This window comes from Stegodyphus dumicola, chromosome 9 (assembly GCF_044657685.1).
Source record: "Stegodyphus dumicola isolate Sdum_Otavi_A_Nest chromosome 9, ASM4465768v1".
NCBI lineage: Eukaryota > Metazoa > Arthropoda > Arachnida > Araneae > Eresidae > Stegodyphus > Stegodyphus dumicola.
The window spans coordinates 69,922,792-69,941,788 of record NC_140776.1 but is presented as its reverse complement, the minus strand read 5'-3'; the positions used below and the strand labels follow the sequence as shown (position 1 = coordinate 69,941,788).

General features: G+C 34.5%; 2 protein-coding genes across 3 annotated transcripts in view; both read right to left on the bottom strand.

Moving 5' to 3' along the window:
- LOC118205620 (clavesin-1-like) overlaps window positions 1-18,997 on the bottom strand; it is a 61,137-nt gene that overhangs the window by 8,664 nt on the left and 33,476 nt on the right. The window contains exons 2-4 of the mRNA XM_035377911.2: window positions 13,693-13,828; window positions 10,429-10,619; window positions 1,985-2,095 (exon numbers count right to left, since the gene is read on the bottom strand). Of these exons, the coding sequence (XP_035233802.1) occupies window positions 1,985-2,095; window positions 10,429-10,619; window positions 13,693-13,828 (438 nt within the window). The remainder of the gene's footprint in view (window positions 1-1,984; window positions 2,096-10,428; window positions 10,620-13,692; window positions 13,829-18,997) is intronic.
- The window catches only part of LOC118205619 (uncharacterized), a 73,510-nt gene continuing 68,222 nt past the window's right edge, over window positions 13,710-18,997 (bottom strand). For both annotated transcript variants that reach the window (XM_085823571.1, XM_085823570.1), the window contains one exon: window positions 13,710-13,935. The gene's annotated coding sequence lies outside the window, so the exon portion shown is untranslated. The remainder of the gene's footprint in view (window positions 13,936-18,997) is intronic.

Sequence of the window (18,997 nt, the reverse complement as noted above, 5' to 3'; positions counted from 1 at the left end):
ACATGCCAGGTTTCCCCGGCATGCGGCCTTCGCATGGCCAAACCGTTGACACTTGAAGCAGCGCAGTGGGTTCGGCACGTAAGGTCTAATGGGACAATTCAGGTAACCTGCCTTAATGGCTTTCGGTAGCTCTGGAGAGGAGAAAGTCAGAATAAGATGTTTTGTGTTGACGAGTTGCCCGTCTCTACGGACTTTTATTCGGCGGACGCCACGTACATTTTGCTCGGCGAGTTCTTTTGAAAGTTCATCCTCAGAGACTGATATCAAGTCTATTTCCGAAATGACACCTCTTGACGTGTTCAAAGACTTATGTGGGGATACAGTAATAGAATGTTCCCCCATTTTGGTCATTTTTAGGAGAGAGGAAGATTGTGCATCAGATGTAGTCTCGATGAGCAGAGATCCTGAACGGAGCTTTTTTATGTGTTTTGGCTCGCCTGCTGAGGCCACAATATGCTTATGGATGAAGAATGGTGATAGATTTTCTAGCTCACCAGTGATAACTAAGAACTTTGGACATTTGTTTGTGCTAATTAAGGTCGAAACAAATTCTTTTAGCAGCTCCAGAATTTTTCGTATCCATATGGTTAGGAGAAGAAGTTAAAGTTTTCATATTGAAAAGAGAGAAGGTTTCGGGCCCGACCGCCCCACCCACCATGGAGCCCAGCCCAACAAGGGAACACAGATCCCTGTGTTAGGGCTAGCCGGGCCTATACGCAAACTGAAACCCCACAGTCGGCTTTCCCAAAAGCGGAGACTTCCGAGAGCTTATCCCCTAGCCACTGACCAATAGGACTAGTGGCCAGCCGATTGACACTAACGGGGACAGCTAAGTGCCGCCCGTTTTAAGTAGAAGCAGAGGCCAAAGCAGTGTGTTGGGGACAGTACCTCGCCCCTCAACTGCCAGGATCCTCCTTTCCCACCCTACGGGTCACCATGCACGGCGAAAGCATAGGCGGTATTCTCACCATGGTGAAACAGAAACTAAGAGTAGTAGCTGCATCTCACAGTGAGCCCCAACCTCCAGTAGAGGAAACCACAAGGGAGAAAAATAGGAAAGAGAGCTAGACAAGAGGAGAGGAAAGAGAGAGGAGGACAGGTCACTGGGGCCCCGGGAGTGTGATACTCGATCACCAAGACGGCAATCCCCTGAGGGTTCTTCACCTGCTATGCTTTAGCTGGGCATGTTGGAACGGCCTTCACGCCTAGTGTGGCCCTACCAGGAGCTATGCTCCCGACGTACTTCGCCCGTTCCGCCCAGTGACACACCCCGCCACGTTGAGGCAGCATAGCAGGACTTTGGGGGGCCAGTTAATTTGACAGAGCTTTTATCGAAGTAAAGATATTTATTTCTTAACCTTCTTTTAACTTAAAATTTATTACCGTAAGGGCACGACTTTTTTTATCGGGTTTTTCAGTTCAAAATATTCAAATTTTAGCAGGATGAATGTAACAAAGTAAAGATGAAACTGCCAGTATATTATAATTTAATTCAATATTTCAGAACAGAAACAGAAGTATAAATATATATTGAATTTTGTTATAATAAAAGCATGACTATGAATTTGTAATATACGAATCATGAGCACCTTTTATATATTAAGAGGAATTTTCATTCTCTATTCTTATAAAAATTTCAATATAACCGTAACTCATTGAACAAAAGCATACATGTTTCAGCTTGTCAACAGTAGTTCTAGTTTCTCATTTTATCGCACCCATTGGATGTAATTAGTACGTTGGTATAGGCTTAGGAGATCTAAAAAAGTGTTGCTCAGCCAATCCTCTTTAGATTGTTGATTAACGAAAGTGTTGTGCTATTTCATATTTATTCGAGACTTAAACTCTGACTTTCATCTCTCCCTAATATCAAATTTCTTTTAAAAGGTATATAGTTATTACCACACAGAAATGAAAATATTAATTATGAAATGCATAGGTAAAACATTTATTTACTTTTAAAACTTAAACCAATTTAACTTACTCTTTTCCGAATTTTATCGCTGATGAGAGGCTTTATTAGTTTCCAGGCAGCTTTAAATACTGGTGGCACGTTTATTATATGTACTTCTTTCACCATAAAAGGGCAGCAACGCTAAATATGAAAATAATCAAGCACCTTTTTAGAACAAAACATTTGTTTTGCAAAAACACTTTAACCACATGCGAACAAATGTAATATATAATAAGGTAGATGAGTTACCAATAGTTTTAAAAATTGTAAAAAAGTTTCTTGTAACTCTCATTATCTTCAAATTCAATACACAGAAATACAGAATTTAAAAAACTCAAGAGGGGTAGATAATCATTTTAGCCATATATACGAATTTAGTGCACAATATTATAACATATAATTAACGTCTCTAACGTCTTGAGTGCAGATTTATAATAGCAAGAAACTCATAAACAATTACTTAGGAAGTGTTTCCCTTAAATGTTAAGAAGCAAACATTTTTTCTGTACTGTACTTAAATTAAGAATTTCAAATGACATTTAGAGAAATATTAAGGATGCAATGGTGAACTTAAAAACTGGGAAATGAAAGTTCCTGTTAATCATTTGTAAAAGATAGAAACTTTATCATATTATTAGTTTAGAGAAATCATACATTCAATTCATTAAGACAAAAATCTATTACATAAATAGAAAGATGCTTTTAAAAGACTACATATAAAACGATACTCAAGAGTAGTATCATGCGTATAAATATTTGTGAAGGTGTTGAGCACAGGCAAATGTTTATGGAATTGGTCCTTAGGTTAGGAAATAGAGACGAAACAAAGCCTCTTAGACAAGGTTGGTTAACTGATTCATTTAATTAAGGTAAAATACCTGAGGCTCCTGTGGAGAACGTTTTAAGGGAGAATCTGTCACCTTCAATATAAAGAGAATTTAAAAAAAAGGCCATATTTTAGCAAACTTATTCAATTAGCCATATTGATCTACGTCCAAGAGACCAGTGTCAGATCTCCACATGTTCCCAAATCTTTTGATTAGATCCTTATTTAAGAAATTGCAGAAAGATCAAGAATTAGTTCAAATTTATGCACATTTAAAAAATCCAGAAAAGTCTCAAGCAGTGAATGAAATAAAAAAATTAGGGGTTGGGACAAATCTTATGAAATAATCTATGCCATTTTATCTTACAGAAAAGAACGAATGAAAATTTAGAATTAAGACTCTTTATTCCAGCTGATTTCGCACAAGACATTTTGGACAAATTACATGACAATCCAATTTCAGCACATATGTGAGTACGGAAAACAATATAGAGAGAAGGAAGCTGTGTTCTTCCCAAGTAGCAACAAATTACAGGACAGTATGCCCAAAGATGGGCCACATGCCAGAAGTGTAAATATGTAAATTTCAGGCCGGCCGGCTATTTAAATACACTCCTGGTCATAAATGCAATACGAAGAAGCACAAAAGATATTAAAGTCAAATACTTTTTAGAGATTACACATAGTACTTAAATGGACTTGAAATGCAGCCTTCTCTGAGGTGAGGAAGACGAGAAAATCCGTAATAAATATTGCCTCCACGTTTGTCAATAACCGCTACTACACGACGCAGCATTCAGTGAAAAAGGCTTTAGATGTTTTGTAGGGGAATGGCAGCCCACACTGCTTTCACATGTAGGCAAAGTTAATCTGGTGTAACCGCTGGTGCGGCCTGCCGGGCAGCCGTTCTGCAATTATTGATCAGACAGGTGATAGACATGGAGAACTGGCAGACCAAAGTAACAACGCAATATTGTCGGCTAAGAAGAAAAACCTTGAACATTACGTACAACGTGTGGCGGCGCATCGTCCTATTGAAAGGTCTGAGAATATAACAATAACACTGGGAATAGGACCATTATAATGATGCATAATACAACATTCACGCAGCCTCTCTGCATGGCGTCTCAAAATTCTAATCCGACCATCGTAGTACTGCAGGCAGAAACGTGATTCGTCCAAAGACAAATTGTCATGCCATTCGAAAGTACATCTCCGTCGTTCAGTGTACCATTGCAAACGCAAACGCCCGTGATACAAAATTAAAGGACGGCAAAGCAATGCACGCCTTTCGGATAATCCATTGTACTGTAAAGAACGTCGAACTGTTCGTGCCACCAATTATTGAGTTACAGATTACCTGCGCTCCATTACTGTCGCTCACAATATGCCTGTCTTCCGGTGGAGTGATGCGAAGAAGTGGTTGCAATTTCTTCTGTCCGTCAGTCTTTTCCTTCTGTTCGATTCTCGATTCCATATTTGCAAGACTGTTCCAACACGATGACCGATTTCCCGCAAAGATATTTCGCAATCTGTGTATACAATGATTCTGCGTCTGTCGAACTCAAAAACGTGCTCGAATGATGCTCCTGTTTTCCAACGAGGCATACTGAAACTGTACATACAATTCACAAAAGAACAATTCATTTTATTCAAAGAGTAAATCCTTTCTCCCTTTATATAGGGATTGTAAGGAGCGCTGCAGCCGCCTATGATGTGAGCGTGCGTTGAAACCTTAATTATTTGCATTTTCCATCTCAGTATACACATGATACAAGTTTCATGCTGTTTGGATGCTTCCTTCATGGTGTTGCCTTTTGGATAGCCGGCAGTTTAGAATATAATCTAATTTTCTGAATGAAATTTTAGAAATAGATTTGTCAGCCCTTACTCTGGAAAGCAAGTAAATAAAGCACATTATTTGGTAGTGATTGCTTATTATTTTTCTAAGTGGCGGGAATTAATACCATTCCGTTGTACTTCTGATGACGTAGCGAACGTGCTTTTAAAAATATATTTTAAATTATGGAGCTTCACTAAAAATAATTTCCGATAACGGACCTAAACTTGTAAAAAGTTTTGAGAAGCAGGTGCACTAACCTGCACATAAAACTTGAAACTGATTCCATATAGACTTTAATCAAATTTTGCTTAATGCGTAAACAGAAATATAGTGTAGATAATTCGTTGTTATGTAATAACGCATCACAGCAGCTCCAATTGGTGCATCGTTGATTTAGCGTACACACTGCTTTTCGCGAAACATGAAGTAACGAAAAAAGCACATGCAGAACTATTTCTGGGTCGAATGACACCATTAGATAAGTTATTTTTTGTGCAGGCGAGATAAACGGAATTTCAACAAAAGGCGTACAAAAGTTTATCGATGAGTTGTTCAAAATGTCAGTTAAAACCAAGGACAGACGATTCATCTACAATTATGTGTTCAGTCAACATTTATAGCACTAAGTAATCCACAACTCCACACTAAGTAAGAGCACCTATTAGGCGAGACATGGAGGTAGGAAAGGATACGTGAAATCTAGTTACTCCCCCCTCAGAGAGCAGATCTTGCTCATGGAGGTATCCTACCTCCATGATCTCGCTGTATTCTCTTGCTGCAACATCGATGGAGTCTCAATGAATGAGCGGTATACTTTTAAATGTGAACTCTGTCTAAAATTACCCAGTGCTGAACCGGCTACCCAGGGTCACCTATCCTGAGGGTAAGAAGACTACGGCGGGTTGGGTAGCTGGTGGCTTGGCAAATGCGGTCAACAGCAGGAGACTGACGTTAATTACGGAAGGGGAAAGTAAACGGCTGTGTAGGGGATCATAAGGGGAGATATATTTAAAAAAACGTGTTTTTAGGTCTCATTCAGTATCAGTATATCAGTATATAATTAACGTAATTAATGAAAGCCATTTGAAACCAAAATAGGATTTGCATTAGTAAATTATAGTTAAGAATAATGGCCCCCATTGTTCTGAATATTACTGGAATAATTTAAAGATTAAATCCGATAGTATCTTAAGATGTTTTTGCAGTTGGAAAAACAAGAATATAACTCATTTTGATTCACCTTTCTTTTCTTTATGAATGACGAATATCTGTTTGCCATACACGTGATCAAATAGGGAATAAGTGTTTAATCCGTAAGATTATAAGTATTGATTAACATTTCCTATAACTACTTCTAATTGAGGCTTTCTAAGAACAACCCCCTTAATTTTGACTTTCAGCTTTTAATTTTAGACTAAAATATGAGCATAGAATCTACCTTTAAACAATGCGATTTTTTTTTAAACACTGTGGCATGAGAGTGCCTAGTAATAATAGTTTTAGCGTCGCTAAGAAACATTTTCTGGATTCTCATATTGATTTTTTTCCAAAAAATATTAAAAGCTGCTATTGATGAGTATGAGCAATGCATAATACATACATATATAACGTAAGCATACCATAAAGAAAAATGAACCCCCCAACAAAATCTGATCGACTGCTATTGAACTCTAAAGAGGGTTTTATCAGAGGGAAAATGGCAATTAAAATCAATTAAAATTCCATTTAATTGATTTTAATTATTTATTTACTGTATCGATTTATTACTTATTGTAATGGATTGCAATATTTGAATATGAATTAGCTGAATACTTAAGGAAAATATCATGACTGCGAGAATCGGAAAAGAAACATTTTTTGAATATTTGCTTTCTTATAGAATGCAGATGAATTCATTTTTACTCAACGAAAATCAAAATTTAGTAGCTAATTAATCTGTCCTATATCGAGCATTTTAATTCAGTGATCCTTATTAATGTGCGCTTTTTTTTAAAAAAAATTAAATGCTTCAAGAATAATTAGAAAAGGGCATAATTCTCTTCTTACCCTTAAATTCTTCAATAAAAAACTGCATTTTCAGCTATAACCAAGTAAAATAATTTTCTAAATATAATTCAGTGTAGAAAAAAATAAGATACATAAAGGTCTAGGAAATGGAATCAGCGTTGCGATTCTCTTTAAGAAATATGGTGAAGCTTAGCAAAAAGTCTACGAAGTGAAGTAATTCCGTAGAATATTTTCTCTTTATGATTAAATTGCACTCAATTATACTTTATAAACGACATGTAAATACTATTTAATGTATATGTGTGGATGTGTGCGTGTGTGGCTCACTAGCGGCTGAGCTGTAAAATCGTTGAACTCTGGCAGGTCGATCCGGGGTTCGAATCCGGATCGACGGGGCTGGCTGTATTGGCGTTTTCCCCACGTGTAACGTGCATAAGAGTCAGTTTTGCTTAGAAAGTTCTCCACGAGGCACCCTTACCCTTAAGCAAATAACCGTCGAATGCTTTGCTATAATCAAACAAACATGGAACATAGCATTCGAAATGAAAAACTCAATATTTACTACAAATTCATTCGTGTAACAAATATCTGTCTTTCTACACCTATGGCTTTAAAAAAATATGTTATTTATCTTACAGTTTATCATTAAGTAATACATTTTCATTGTACAAAATTGCATTCATTCGAAGAATTCAATTTGTATTTTCCTCTGTATAAAACTGAGTGTAGAGAAGTTAGATGTTTAAACGAAGCCCAAGACCAGGAGCAAGATTATTCCCTACTTTTCAGCCCCCCTGTGAAAACATGGAGGTAGGAAAGGGAGGAGGGGCCATTCCGCGGTAGAAGTGAAGCACTGCTTTGAAGCTTGGGTCACCAGACGGGGTGTTCTTTGTTTACATTCAGAAGGTCGCTTGACAAGATTCTGATAGTATTTCGACACACGACAGTTCCATAGAAATCGAAAAAGGGACACTCTCGCATGAAAGAAACATTCATAGTGGGATGGATAATAGCAATTTGTATAGTTTACTGACATTTACGCAAAAATCACATCTTGGTTATTTTTCGATAACTAACAACAGCGATTTTGATTATGAATTTGTTTTATAAAATTCTAAGCTGTTGCACTACAAAAATATAGATTTTAAGAAAATTGCTAAAAGAGATCTTCCAAAATTTATTTTCTAGAAGATTTGAAAAGTTTGAAACTTGATGGCTAAATGTAAATATAAAATTATGTATGTTAAAATATTTGTAATTAGGCACATAGGTCAGATTAAGTTTTTATTAAATAGAGTAATGCATGCAAGGGCTATCTGCCTAAAGAGAGAGATGCCATCGTGGAGGAATTTTGAAGAAAAACTGACCTTTGAGTGGGTATTAAAAATAATACTTATAATTTTCATTCAAATTATATTGATATATATTTTTTATGTAAAACTTTCGGGTGTATGCTAAATTAGTGTAAATTACTTTACACGAAAAATATAGTGAATGCACAGAAATTAAAGATTTGCACATGCCGGAAATGATAAATAGGAAATATGTATGGGTATTTATGCATGTGCTTGCAAAAAGCATGTATCTGCCTTTGACAAAATACTTAAATATTCATTAAATTATTTATAAATGTATTTGAAATGAAGAATTTATTCACTTATAAACAACTGTGAAAGTACTGTGAAGAAATCTAATGATTAAATGTATCTAATTTATAATGATTATAAATGTTATCTAAATATATAATAACCTTAATATTGAATTGTAACAATAAATTGAAATCCTGTTGACAAATACGTTATAAAACTATTTAAGCAAGAATTGTTCGTATTGGAAAGCAATCTGTTAAAAGGTACTGTAAAGCAAATGCTATGAGATGCGCACTTAAGAACGTAATAAAGAGTTTTGGAATGTGTATTGTTGAAATGAAGGGTAAAAAAAAAAAAAAAAAATCTGATAAGTATAATTAAAAGAATTATTCCCTTTACATTTTATAATAACTCAGTTACAAGTTTTAAATAATACTTAAAAAAAAAAAAAAAAAAAAAAAAAAAAAAAAAAAAAAAAAACTTATTTTATTTCCTTTCAGAAATGTTCAGAAAAAGTCAAATACTATTTAATACCTATTTAATTATTAGGAATACTTTAAATAAGTATTTCGCTAATTCCTAATAATTCTCTAATTTAAAATGAACCGAATAGGGCATTAATTATAAATTGACTTACATTTTTCGATTTAAAAGAAGCCAAAAAATCATGTCATATTTAAGAAAGTATTTTAGGAAGAAGCTCTATAAATAGAAAAGAAATAATGCATAATTTTAATATTAATAATACAATAAACTTTGATCTTAATTTTTGTACCTTAACCGAATAAAATCGAATTACCTTAATTTTTTTTTCTAATGTAATTAACGAAAACTTGTGAAAATATTTCATTCAAATTAAACCATTCTGAGAAAACTGTCTTGTGAAAAGTATAGCATTTAATTCCGTTCAGAATGAAATGTTGTTTAAAAATATGTTGTTTTCACATACTTAGGACTCTGAAGTGTTGTAGAAAAAGAAAATATATACATTTATATGTATATTTGCGACGTAATTACAAAATATTTACACCCGAACGCGTCAAATCCCATAGAACTCAATGGTAAATGACCCAATGTTTTGGTCACCACGTAGGGATCGCCTGTGCTACAGAGCAGGGTACGGAGAAACTTGTTTAGGGCGACTCCATCTTACTTCCTACCTCCATGTGTGAAAAAAGGGGTTCTAAATTTACGACCGGACCGCATATAAGCGTATTTCTGGGTAGCTTACTTGAGAAATTTGCTTCTGGCCATTACACAACCTGCTCGGATGGCTTACGCTCCCTAGCCTCGGCGACAGCATAGATGTTTACTGCAGTAGAAACCGGTTCCGTGTATTTTATGCCCCCAGAATTACTACAGTCCTAGTATAATAGTGAGCCCTCAACAAGATTATTTGAACTTACCTTACTGAACAAAGAAAATGAAATTAACCAATGCAATAGTCTGGAAGATATGGAAACGCATACTGCTCATCTCCTAAAAGGTCTACAGGCGAACTGTGAACAACTTCTTGACCGAACAACCAAAAAGCCTTAAGGCGTATGGAGAACTGATCAGTTCACCCCAATTAATATTAATTGGCCAGTTATTTGGGATGAACTAACAGTCTCATTCCCTTAAAAGTAAATCACAATAAGGCATATTTCATTTGTCATCAATTACAATAACACACTGAACTTCCAAATTAATTCTCTTTAAATAACCCTTTGAATGTGCTTTCAAATCAGGCAGAGTACAATTAGTCCATTAAAGTATACTTGCCACATAAATTACTCTATTAAATATTTTAGAAGCGTAAGAATATTTAAGTTATTTCTTTTATAAACTACTCATAATAATAAGAAAATGAAAATTCTTCACTCTTAACAGAGACATAGAAAAAACGATTCAAGATCTAGGCCTTCGAAAAGTTTAGTTTGGCAAGATATCACAAAATATCACCTAATTTTTTCCCAAAATGATAAACTTTTCACTTAAATATAACGGAGTTGTTTAAAAATCTTAAAATTACAGTCTTCGTCAAACCTACTAAAATATACAATTATTAAGAAATTAGATTTATAGCTTTATTGTTTAGGTCAAATATTTACATTCATATTTCAGTTTTAATCAGTTATTAACAATAATACTCTGGAAGTTATTCAAATCATACCAGTAAAAATAATTCAATATTCACAACAGGGGCAATAATTCACAGAAATTTTACCTGCATAGCTTGTGTTCCTAATATGAGCCAGCTGCTAATAGCTATAATCTGTTGTAGCTTCAGATGCTTCAGGTCTATTATAACAACAATTCCTGCCACTTGATTAACTGGATTTTCAATGGCTGAAAAAATAGATACTATTGCCCCAAAAATAGCATCATCTGCAGAAATCTGATCTGGATCCCATCGTTCTGTTTAAAAAAATTAAAATTAGTAATTTAAAAATGTGGAACTTAGTGCACTAAAAAGTTAATATGATTATTTTTCTGTTTCAATATACCTGTGCATCACTCTAATTACACTTAAGATTGATTTAAAAAATATCTAGATACTTGAAATGAACGTTAAATTTAGTTCTTATTTTAATCAAACAAGAATGGAGTCATATATATATATATACTATATATATATATATGACTGTAACTTGCAATAACTATGTATACTGTAACTTGCAATGTATATTGTAACTTGTATACTGTAACTTGCAATAAGAAAAAAATGTAAACTAAAAATATACTATTATAGTACCGTGAAAGAACTTGTCTACAGCCTTTGGATAGAAGTGCCACTTAAGTTGTAAATATGTAAAACACTAGTTTTTAAAAAATTAAATAGCATATACAAATTAGTAAAAACAAACTGATATAGTTTTAAATGTCCATGTCTTGCCGAAATCTTCAGCAGGGCATCAGAAAGAAACGGAAATCAAAACTAACATCTGACAAGTAAAAATATGTTTCAAATATCAGATTCAAAGTATCAGATTCTTTTAATGTAAAAAATACAAAAAATAGTTAACGTAATTCTACTCACAAAATAAAACTGCATTCCATTGATGACTTAATCAGAGGAATTACCTTACGTAATTTTAACTACCAACTATGGCAAAAGTGAAAAGAATAAACAGTATTGTGTGAAGCCAAAAAATGGTGAAAAATACACTGAATGCATACAGAAATAATAAATAAAATAACATAGCAAAATAAGTAGAAGAATTCAGACGAAAACTAGAACTAAGTACAAATTTCATACAATAACCTCTGACATATTAAATAAGTCTACACGTCTAATAATTGCAATTAAAATGTGAAACGGAGCGGCCAACGAAAAATTAATTCTTAATTGTTCCGAACAGACACTAAGAGAAAGCATTCCTGTGACTAGTTCAAGATTAGTTAGGTTGTCGTAAAATCTCTTTTATTATATATTTACATATACACATATATAAACAGCGCTAGCCGCTTATTAAACTCACTGGTTAATAAACTCAGCCGCATATTACGTTTAAATTTCCAGGAGCTAAAAGAAATATATACTAATCAAACGTTTATTACACTCATCTCCGCCGCATATAATGTTGTTGTCTTGTTCATTTTACATGGAACAAAGTTTGACAGAGCCTACTTCAAACAGAGGTTGGACTTCTATTTTCCTACCCCAAATTTGAGAAAAGGGGCCTCAAACCCCTCTTCCCATCCACCAATCCACACGAGAGGACATTCGGCTCGCAGCATATTTAGAGTGCCGCCATGCCGACCGACACTATACATTTACAAACATCCATGTCTTCAGTGGAATTCGCACCCTGGCCCTTCGGTACCATAGTAGGCTCTCTTCGCCATTATACTGAACGACACTAGTTATATTCGCAGAGGCAAAGAAACCTATTTCTCCATTGCCAAAACATCCTACTTGTACCTATCAAAGCTTTTCATAGTTCATCCATTTAAGGCATTGTGGACACTGGCTTTATCATTCAGGTACGTAGTGCTTCAATAAAATGGGTCTGACAGAGTTTCCTTATCATTCGGTGACTGTGTAGAGACATTAGGACTTTTTGGAAGTGAGAGAGATGCAACCGCCTTCGCCGGGAATCGAACCACGGACCTCTGAAATACCGGTTCAGTGTGCTGACCACTACACCACGAAGGCTCGCTAGGAAGGCGGGAGAAATACTTTATAACTGTACCTGTGAGACACTGTTTTCAGAGTTCTTTGTCCACCCTGGATCAAGAAGGGGAAGAATTTCTTAATTTTAAGGTAACGTAAACACTAACTAAAGGCATTACAAATAACTGAGGGTTTCTTCTCCAATACCAGGGTGTAGGAGGCGGAAATGCAAATTTTGTATCCCATATTTTAAGGTTTAAACAATCAAAATCTTCCCTTTTGAATAAACTGATTAAATTTTCAAAAAATTATAAAAAGGAATCCTAAAATACTTTTTAGAAAGAAAATAATAACTGTAGGCGAAAAAAAAAAGCAAAGAAAGCATTAGTTATGCTTGTAATCATAAAGTAGCAAATCAACTAAACAAACAAAGGGCAATCTTTCTATTGACTTGAAACGTAAATTTTGAAATTTGAATAACTCATAGATGATTTTTCGTGTTCTATTCTTCGAAAAGCCTAAAAAAAAACATATTTACATGCTGGTCCAGATAAAAAAATAAATGAACATATTCATTACCATCTTCATTTGGCAATCGGATCTCCTCCCTCTACAGTCACCCTTTAAATTGGTGGTGGTGGTGGAAGTAGCTTTTGCCTTACCCTCTGTATGTTCATGTGATGCACGTGATAACACAACCAGATTTGGCGATCAGAAGATTCGGAATACAAATCCTTAGGAGGAATTGTATGTTTCCTACTTCGAAAAAGTTTAATAAATTTTTCAAAATATGATGAAACAGTGTTTAAATATGCCAATTAACATATAAGTTTCGTAATCTGATTACGAAATTTCATTAATGAACTATCATCTTTCTAGACACCTGCCCTTGAGTATGAATAAAATCGGCCTTTGCAAAAGCAATAAATCGAATCCTCCGATAGCCATCATACTGAATACATACTCACTAGCCGTCCCAGTCGGTACTGTGATTAATACTTTTGGCTACTGTAGTTTTTGTTTGGTTCGGGATCGAATAATGAAAAAAACATATACTTTCGTAAATATATTGTCTGTGCAATATGATGTTACTCAAAATGTACGGTGAGTCAAAAATATTTTCGAGTGTTTTGATGGTAAAGAAAAAGGTATGAGAGACATTCGGATCTGTACCGCGAAGTGCTCCATCAAAATTGGGGTGAAACTGAGCAAAGTCGTACTGTTATCGTACTTTAAGTCCATGCCAACGATCGATGCAATCTTGCGTCTTTTGCCATACTAAAATTCATGAATATTTCGGAGTAGGACAGACAAATGAGATAAGTTACAACAATATACTGCCGAAATTTTGAGAGTGCTACTAATAGACTTTACCAGCTTTGAGGTAGAGGAGGGCACTGCCTTTGCTGTCTCTGTAAGGAAGAAAGCCTATTACATTAGCTTGAAGAAATCGTCGCACTACTGCAGACCAGTCTAGTCTCTCAAAAAATTTCCGATGTGAATCAACGAACTATGCACCCCGGTAGAAAAGTTCAGCAGCTTTCTTGGCATCAAACGTTTTCGTTCTCAGGTAGCAAAGAATATAGATATCTTCGCAGAAGGGTACTTTGAAGTCTTCTGGAAAATAAATGAATTATCTTAAACAAAAGAATATACTCTTTAAGCATTTAAGAATCTGATTTCCCTAAGAAGATTGATTTTTGGTAAAAATAAAAGTCATATAAAAGTAACCAAGAACTGTGCAGAAAAAAGCAAATACCATTCACTCCCATTATATTCTTTTTTAGCAATATAAACTTCAATAAATATCACAAAGAAAGACTTCGTGTATTACGTAAGATTTGAGGCAATGGCAATATCAGTGCGTAAACTCCATTTTTTTTTCCTCAAGCTGTTCTACCCTAAATTGGACAGTAATACTTCAATATTATATTTATTTTTCAGATCAAGTTTATTTTGCCATATACAGTAAGAAAATGCATTGCACAAGTTTTGCTGAAAATGTAAAAGCTGTCAGTTAACCACAAATTTGTAACATTTAAATGAGAAAAATCGTAAGTAGGAATTTTATGATAAATAAAATCAAACTTCTTTTGCCAGTTTTGAAATATAATATCTAGCATTTTTGCAATTCTAAAAATTATCAATGAATATGTAAGACATTTAACGACACAAATTACATAAAGTAATGTAATTTAAAAAGTTGTACTATTTCTTTTTCTAATAACCCTCTATTTTTTATGCTTCTGAGAAGACGTCCCTGTTGGCAGCTGCACCCATGCTGGAAGGGTGTTTGCTGTCAACTATTTGTTCTTTGTGAACAGTAGCGTAACTAGAATTCTTAGGAACTGGAACAGTAGCGTAACTAGAACTCCTGTATGCAAAATATTTTCTTGGAGCTACCCAAAAATTTTCAGTACTCGAAAAAAAGGAGGGGAAAGGAAAAATCTGAAGGGTTTTTAGATTTTAACGGCTACCCAAAAGGCTTTGCTGAGGTTTTTTACGCTCTCTCTGAGCACACAATTCAACAGTCTGCTATCGCACTCATTCCTGTCAGCCTGAATTTTTTTCTGTCTTTTTTAGCTTTATTATTAACCATCGATTTCTTCGCACTTATGCCACATACAGCTCAACATCACAAGCGCAAAATTTTTAAACGCTGAATAGCAGCATATGTTTTCCAATGCAATGTTAAGTGTTGGCATACATTTATATATATATATATATATATATATATTTAAAGTTCATTATATCAATATTCAGTTTTAGTAAGATGACAGATGACTAACGATTTTCTTCGTGTGTGTTTTAATTATTTTATTTCATTTTTATGTGTTAAGTTTATTTACTGAGTACCACGTTCATCTTTTATATATATATATATATATATATATATATATATATATATATAAGACAGGTAGGGGGCCCTTAAAAACTTAAAAGAAAACGGATTCTATTATATATATCCTTTTCTTTTTAAATTTATAAATGTAGTTCAGCAGGACATTCAAGATACCCTAAGCCTTCGGGCGCGTATGCGACGGCATTCCTTGCATACCCTTATTTACGCCACTGACCATGAAGACGAAAAAGCATTACTATGTAAATCTGGGTGGGCGTCCATATGTGCAAGTTTATGCAAATGCTTATCTTTGCACCCTAATCAAAATCAAAGTAAGCAGTATTTCATGTGTAAGCAGTAATTTATGTGTAAGCAGTAATTCAGGTACAAGCACAAGCAGTAACTTATGTGTATGCGATAATTTACGAAAAAGCAGAATTTATTTGTTATCAGTAGGCAGTAATTTATGAGTAAGTAGTAATTTATATTGAAGTATCGATAAACTTCCGGTGCGTCCTTATGTGGCCACAGGGAGTTGTTGCGGCTGGATAGGGGAGGGTGTGGGACATATGCCTGTTTACCTCTGTTAGACGCCAGGCGTCCCCGTCCTCCGTCACCTGTCACCTGTCACCTGTCACCCTAATCAAAGGGTTAGCACACGTGGTATAATTATCCAAATAACTCGAAAAACCATCGCTTTTGGTGTTGGTTTTGGCTGTAATAATCGAATTTCACTGCTTTTTCATAGTTTAGCAAAAGAAGAAAGTTAGGTAATACCTTTAAAACATTGGTAGCAAATCTTCGTCGTGAACGTTTGCCATAGTATTGCAGTAGATTTGTTTGGAGTGGCGAGTGGGTATTTGAATTTTACGGAATGGAATATACTTTATCCTTATTGGTTTCTTTTGTACCAATATTTAGAACATTGTTTAATTTCCATTTTCTGAATGGGAAGTGTTCCGTATTTAGGTCTTTCTTCTGAATGATTTAGGATATTCTTTATCATGGTATGTTACTTCTGCTTTGCAGTCATGTACATCCGGGAAAATGCAGGCGTTCTCGTTAGATATTATAGTATTAGGACAGATTTTAGGGGTGAAATAATCTTCTTTTCCAACTATTCAAGATGAAAGGAACTTTACATATTCTTTGACCTAGCTCTTTCCACTTAGAAAACTTTTCTGTGTCAAAAATTCGACCATATGGAGAACTGTAAAACGTTATCTTCAAACCATTGTTCGATATAAGGAGAATGTTGGTAACCAAGTTGGTATTTGCCAAGAATATCCTTTTGCCTTTGGTTCCATATGGGAACTTTCTCGATTCGATAATTTTTATTAAAAAATTTAGGTTACATAGAAAAGTTAAGAAAAGCTGATCATTGAAATGTTGAAGTAGCATTACGGAAATAATTCATCCTTCACAGAAGCCAGTATCTTCCATTGTTTGGAGAAATGTTTTAAACAAATGCTATTGAGTTTCCCAAACTCTTTGCGATTTTGTCGGGGGATTTTGCTCAAATGGTTGCCTTTTTGCACTCAAATGGCTGATTGGATACGTTTAGAAACGCAGCTACATAGAAGAGCCAGTAAGTGTTTCAAATTTGATGTGAAGAAACGAGAAAAAAGAAATGGAATGATGTCTCTTGCGAAAAGAAAAATTAAAATTTCAAGACCAAAAATTCGCATGCTATATATTATCAAAATTGCAAATTGCAGTTCTTGTGTAAGCCAATCTGAATGGAATCTTAGGTTTTAAGTGACTGGAAAAATCTCTCAAAACCCAACATTCTTAAATGAACAGGTATAATTCTCTTTGTTTTCGATAAAGTCAATCGTAAGGCATGGATGACTTTGGAGCCGATTGAAGAAGATTTAAGAAAGTGGGATGAAGACCTTTCAGTCAGAAAATCAAAGCGTCTGTTCTCGATTGACAGTTGCACTGCACGTACAGATGTCGAAAACTTAGAACGGATTAAGAATGTTTTCTTGCATGCTAATTCAGCCTGTAGACGAACGCATAATCGGAAACATAAAATGGCTCCTGATTTTGGAAAAAAGCGACTAGGATGTAGATTTTTATGTTTCGCTTCTTGACGAAATGCTAGTGCTTAGTCTTGACAAAACTCTTTCCGGATGAGAAATTCCACTAAACAACTTATCTTTCACGCAGTGCTTCATATGTCGTTTCTCCCTTCTGTGTCTTCTAAATGCGTTGCAATACTAATCATTTTGCATATCCTATTCTCTTTTTCTTTTCATGTGATTTTGACGTTCGTCAGATCATCCCTTTCTGGTGTTGTAATTTTAATGGCCAGCAGTGTATATTCTCAGGTAATAATAAATATTTATTGCAGTCTCATAGTCTCAGTTTATATGATGGTAGCAGGCATTCTTGACACTTTGTAGAGACATTAGGTTATTTTTTGGGAGCAGGCAAGATGAAAAATTAGCAACGCCCCCGCCGGGAATCGAACCGCGGACCTCTGGAATACAGGCCCAGCGTGCAGAACCACTACACCACGAAGGCATGCTAGGAAGGTGGAAGAAATACCTTATAACTTTTCCTTTTCGAATTCTTTGATTGTTTGTATTAACAATAATTTAAGTATTGTTTTTCTAAGAATTTTTTTTAGCCCAAACGGGCGTTAGACCCAAAGAGCTATTAGTCTCAAAAACGGCATTTTGCGTCATTTCACTGTGTGCGTTGTTTCACTTTTCAAACTGTTGCCACCAAATATTATCTCCATGTATTATATTTAAAGAAACTAAATAATAAAGAATCTGCATGAATGCGTGAATATTTAAAAACAACGGAACCTAAAAACATCAAATTCTGAATAACGTAGTCCTCCACTCGAAAGCAAGCATTTCGTAGTCTAAATTATATTTCTTTTATATTGTATTAATTATTCTGTAAAATTTTAATGAATATTTAATTAACAAACTCAACGACTCCAAAGCGAGTACTAACAACACTGTACGAAGAATAAACATTTTTATCTCCAGAGCGCGAGACTGTGTATTCGAAATTCTAAAACTTCCTGTTTTTAAATATTTTGTGATATTGCTATTGAATTGAATTTTATAATTTAAGTGCGAAGAACATGACATTTAATAAACAAAGGTAACACACAAAACGTTAAACAAATGCCTCTTTGAGCGTAATATAAAATATGAAAGCTTTCATACTTTTTATAAACGGATGTATATATTTAGTCAAACTTCAATTTTTAAAATATCTCATTTCCATACAGCCTGCGATGCAAGAAAAAAAAAATCTGATGTGTACACCTCATGATTTCCTTTTACGGAATATTAAATTATACGCATTTTTTCCTGCATTTCATTAAAACTTATTTTCTCGAATTTCATTAGAGATTTATTTCTCATTCAATTAATTCAGTTCTCACTTCGCAACAAGGCAAAAATACATGAAAACTAAAAATATCTATATTAAAAACTGAAAGATATAGAAAATCATAAATCACCAATTACAGTTAAAACTTTTTTTTGGGGGGGAGGGACGATTAAAATTACAGTTTCTACGCGAAAACAAGCAATTCTAAAGGAACCAAAGGGCAAGAAAGCAGATTTTTCGGTGCACAAAATTGAAAGGTTACTTTTGGTCTCACTTGGCAAAAAGACACTGAAGGCGTAGAAACTCTGACTTGAGACAATTTAATAACTTAAATGATAATTCCAGACTGGATTAAGCATAATTTAATTCGCAATAATAAAAGAAGATGTTACCTTGTTGTTGCGAAGCTTAGTTTCTCCATATTGGCAAAAAATCCACTATTCTGCTAAGTTTGAAATGTAAACAAATATGGCTTTT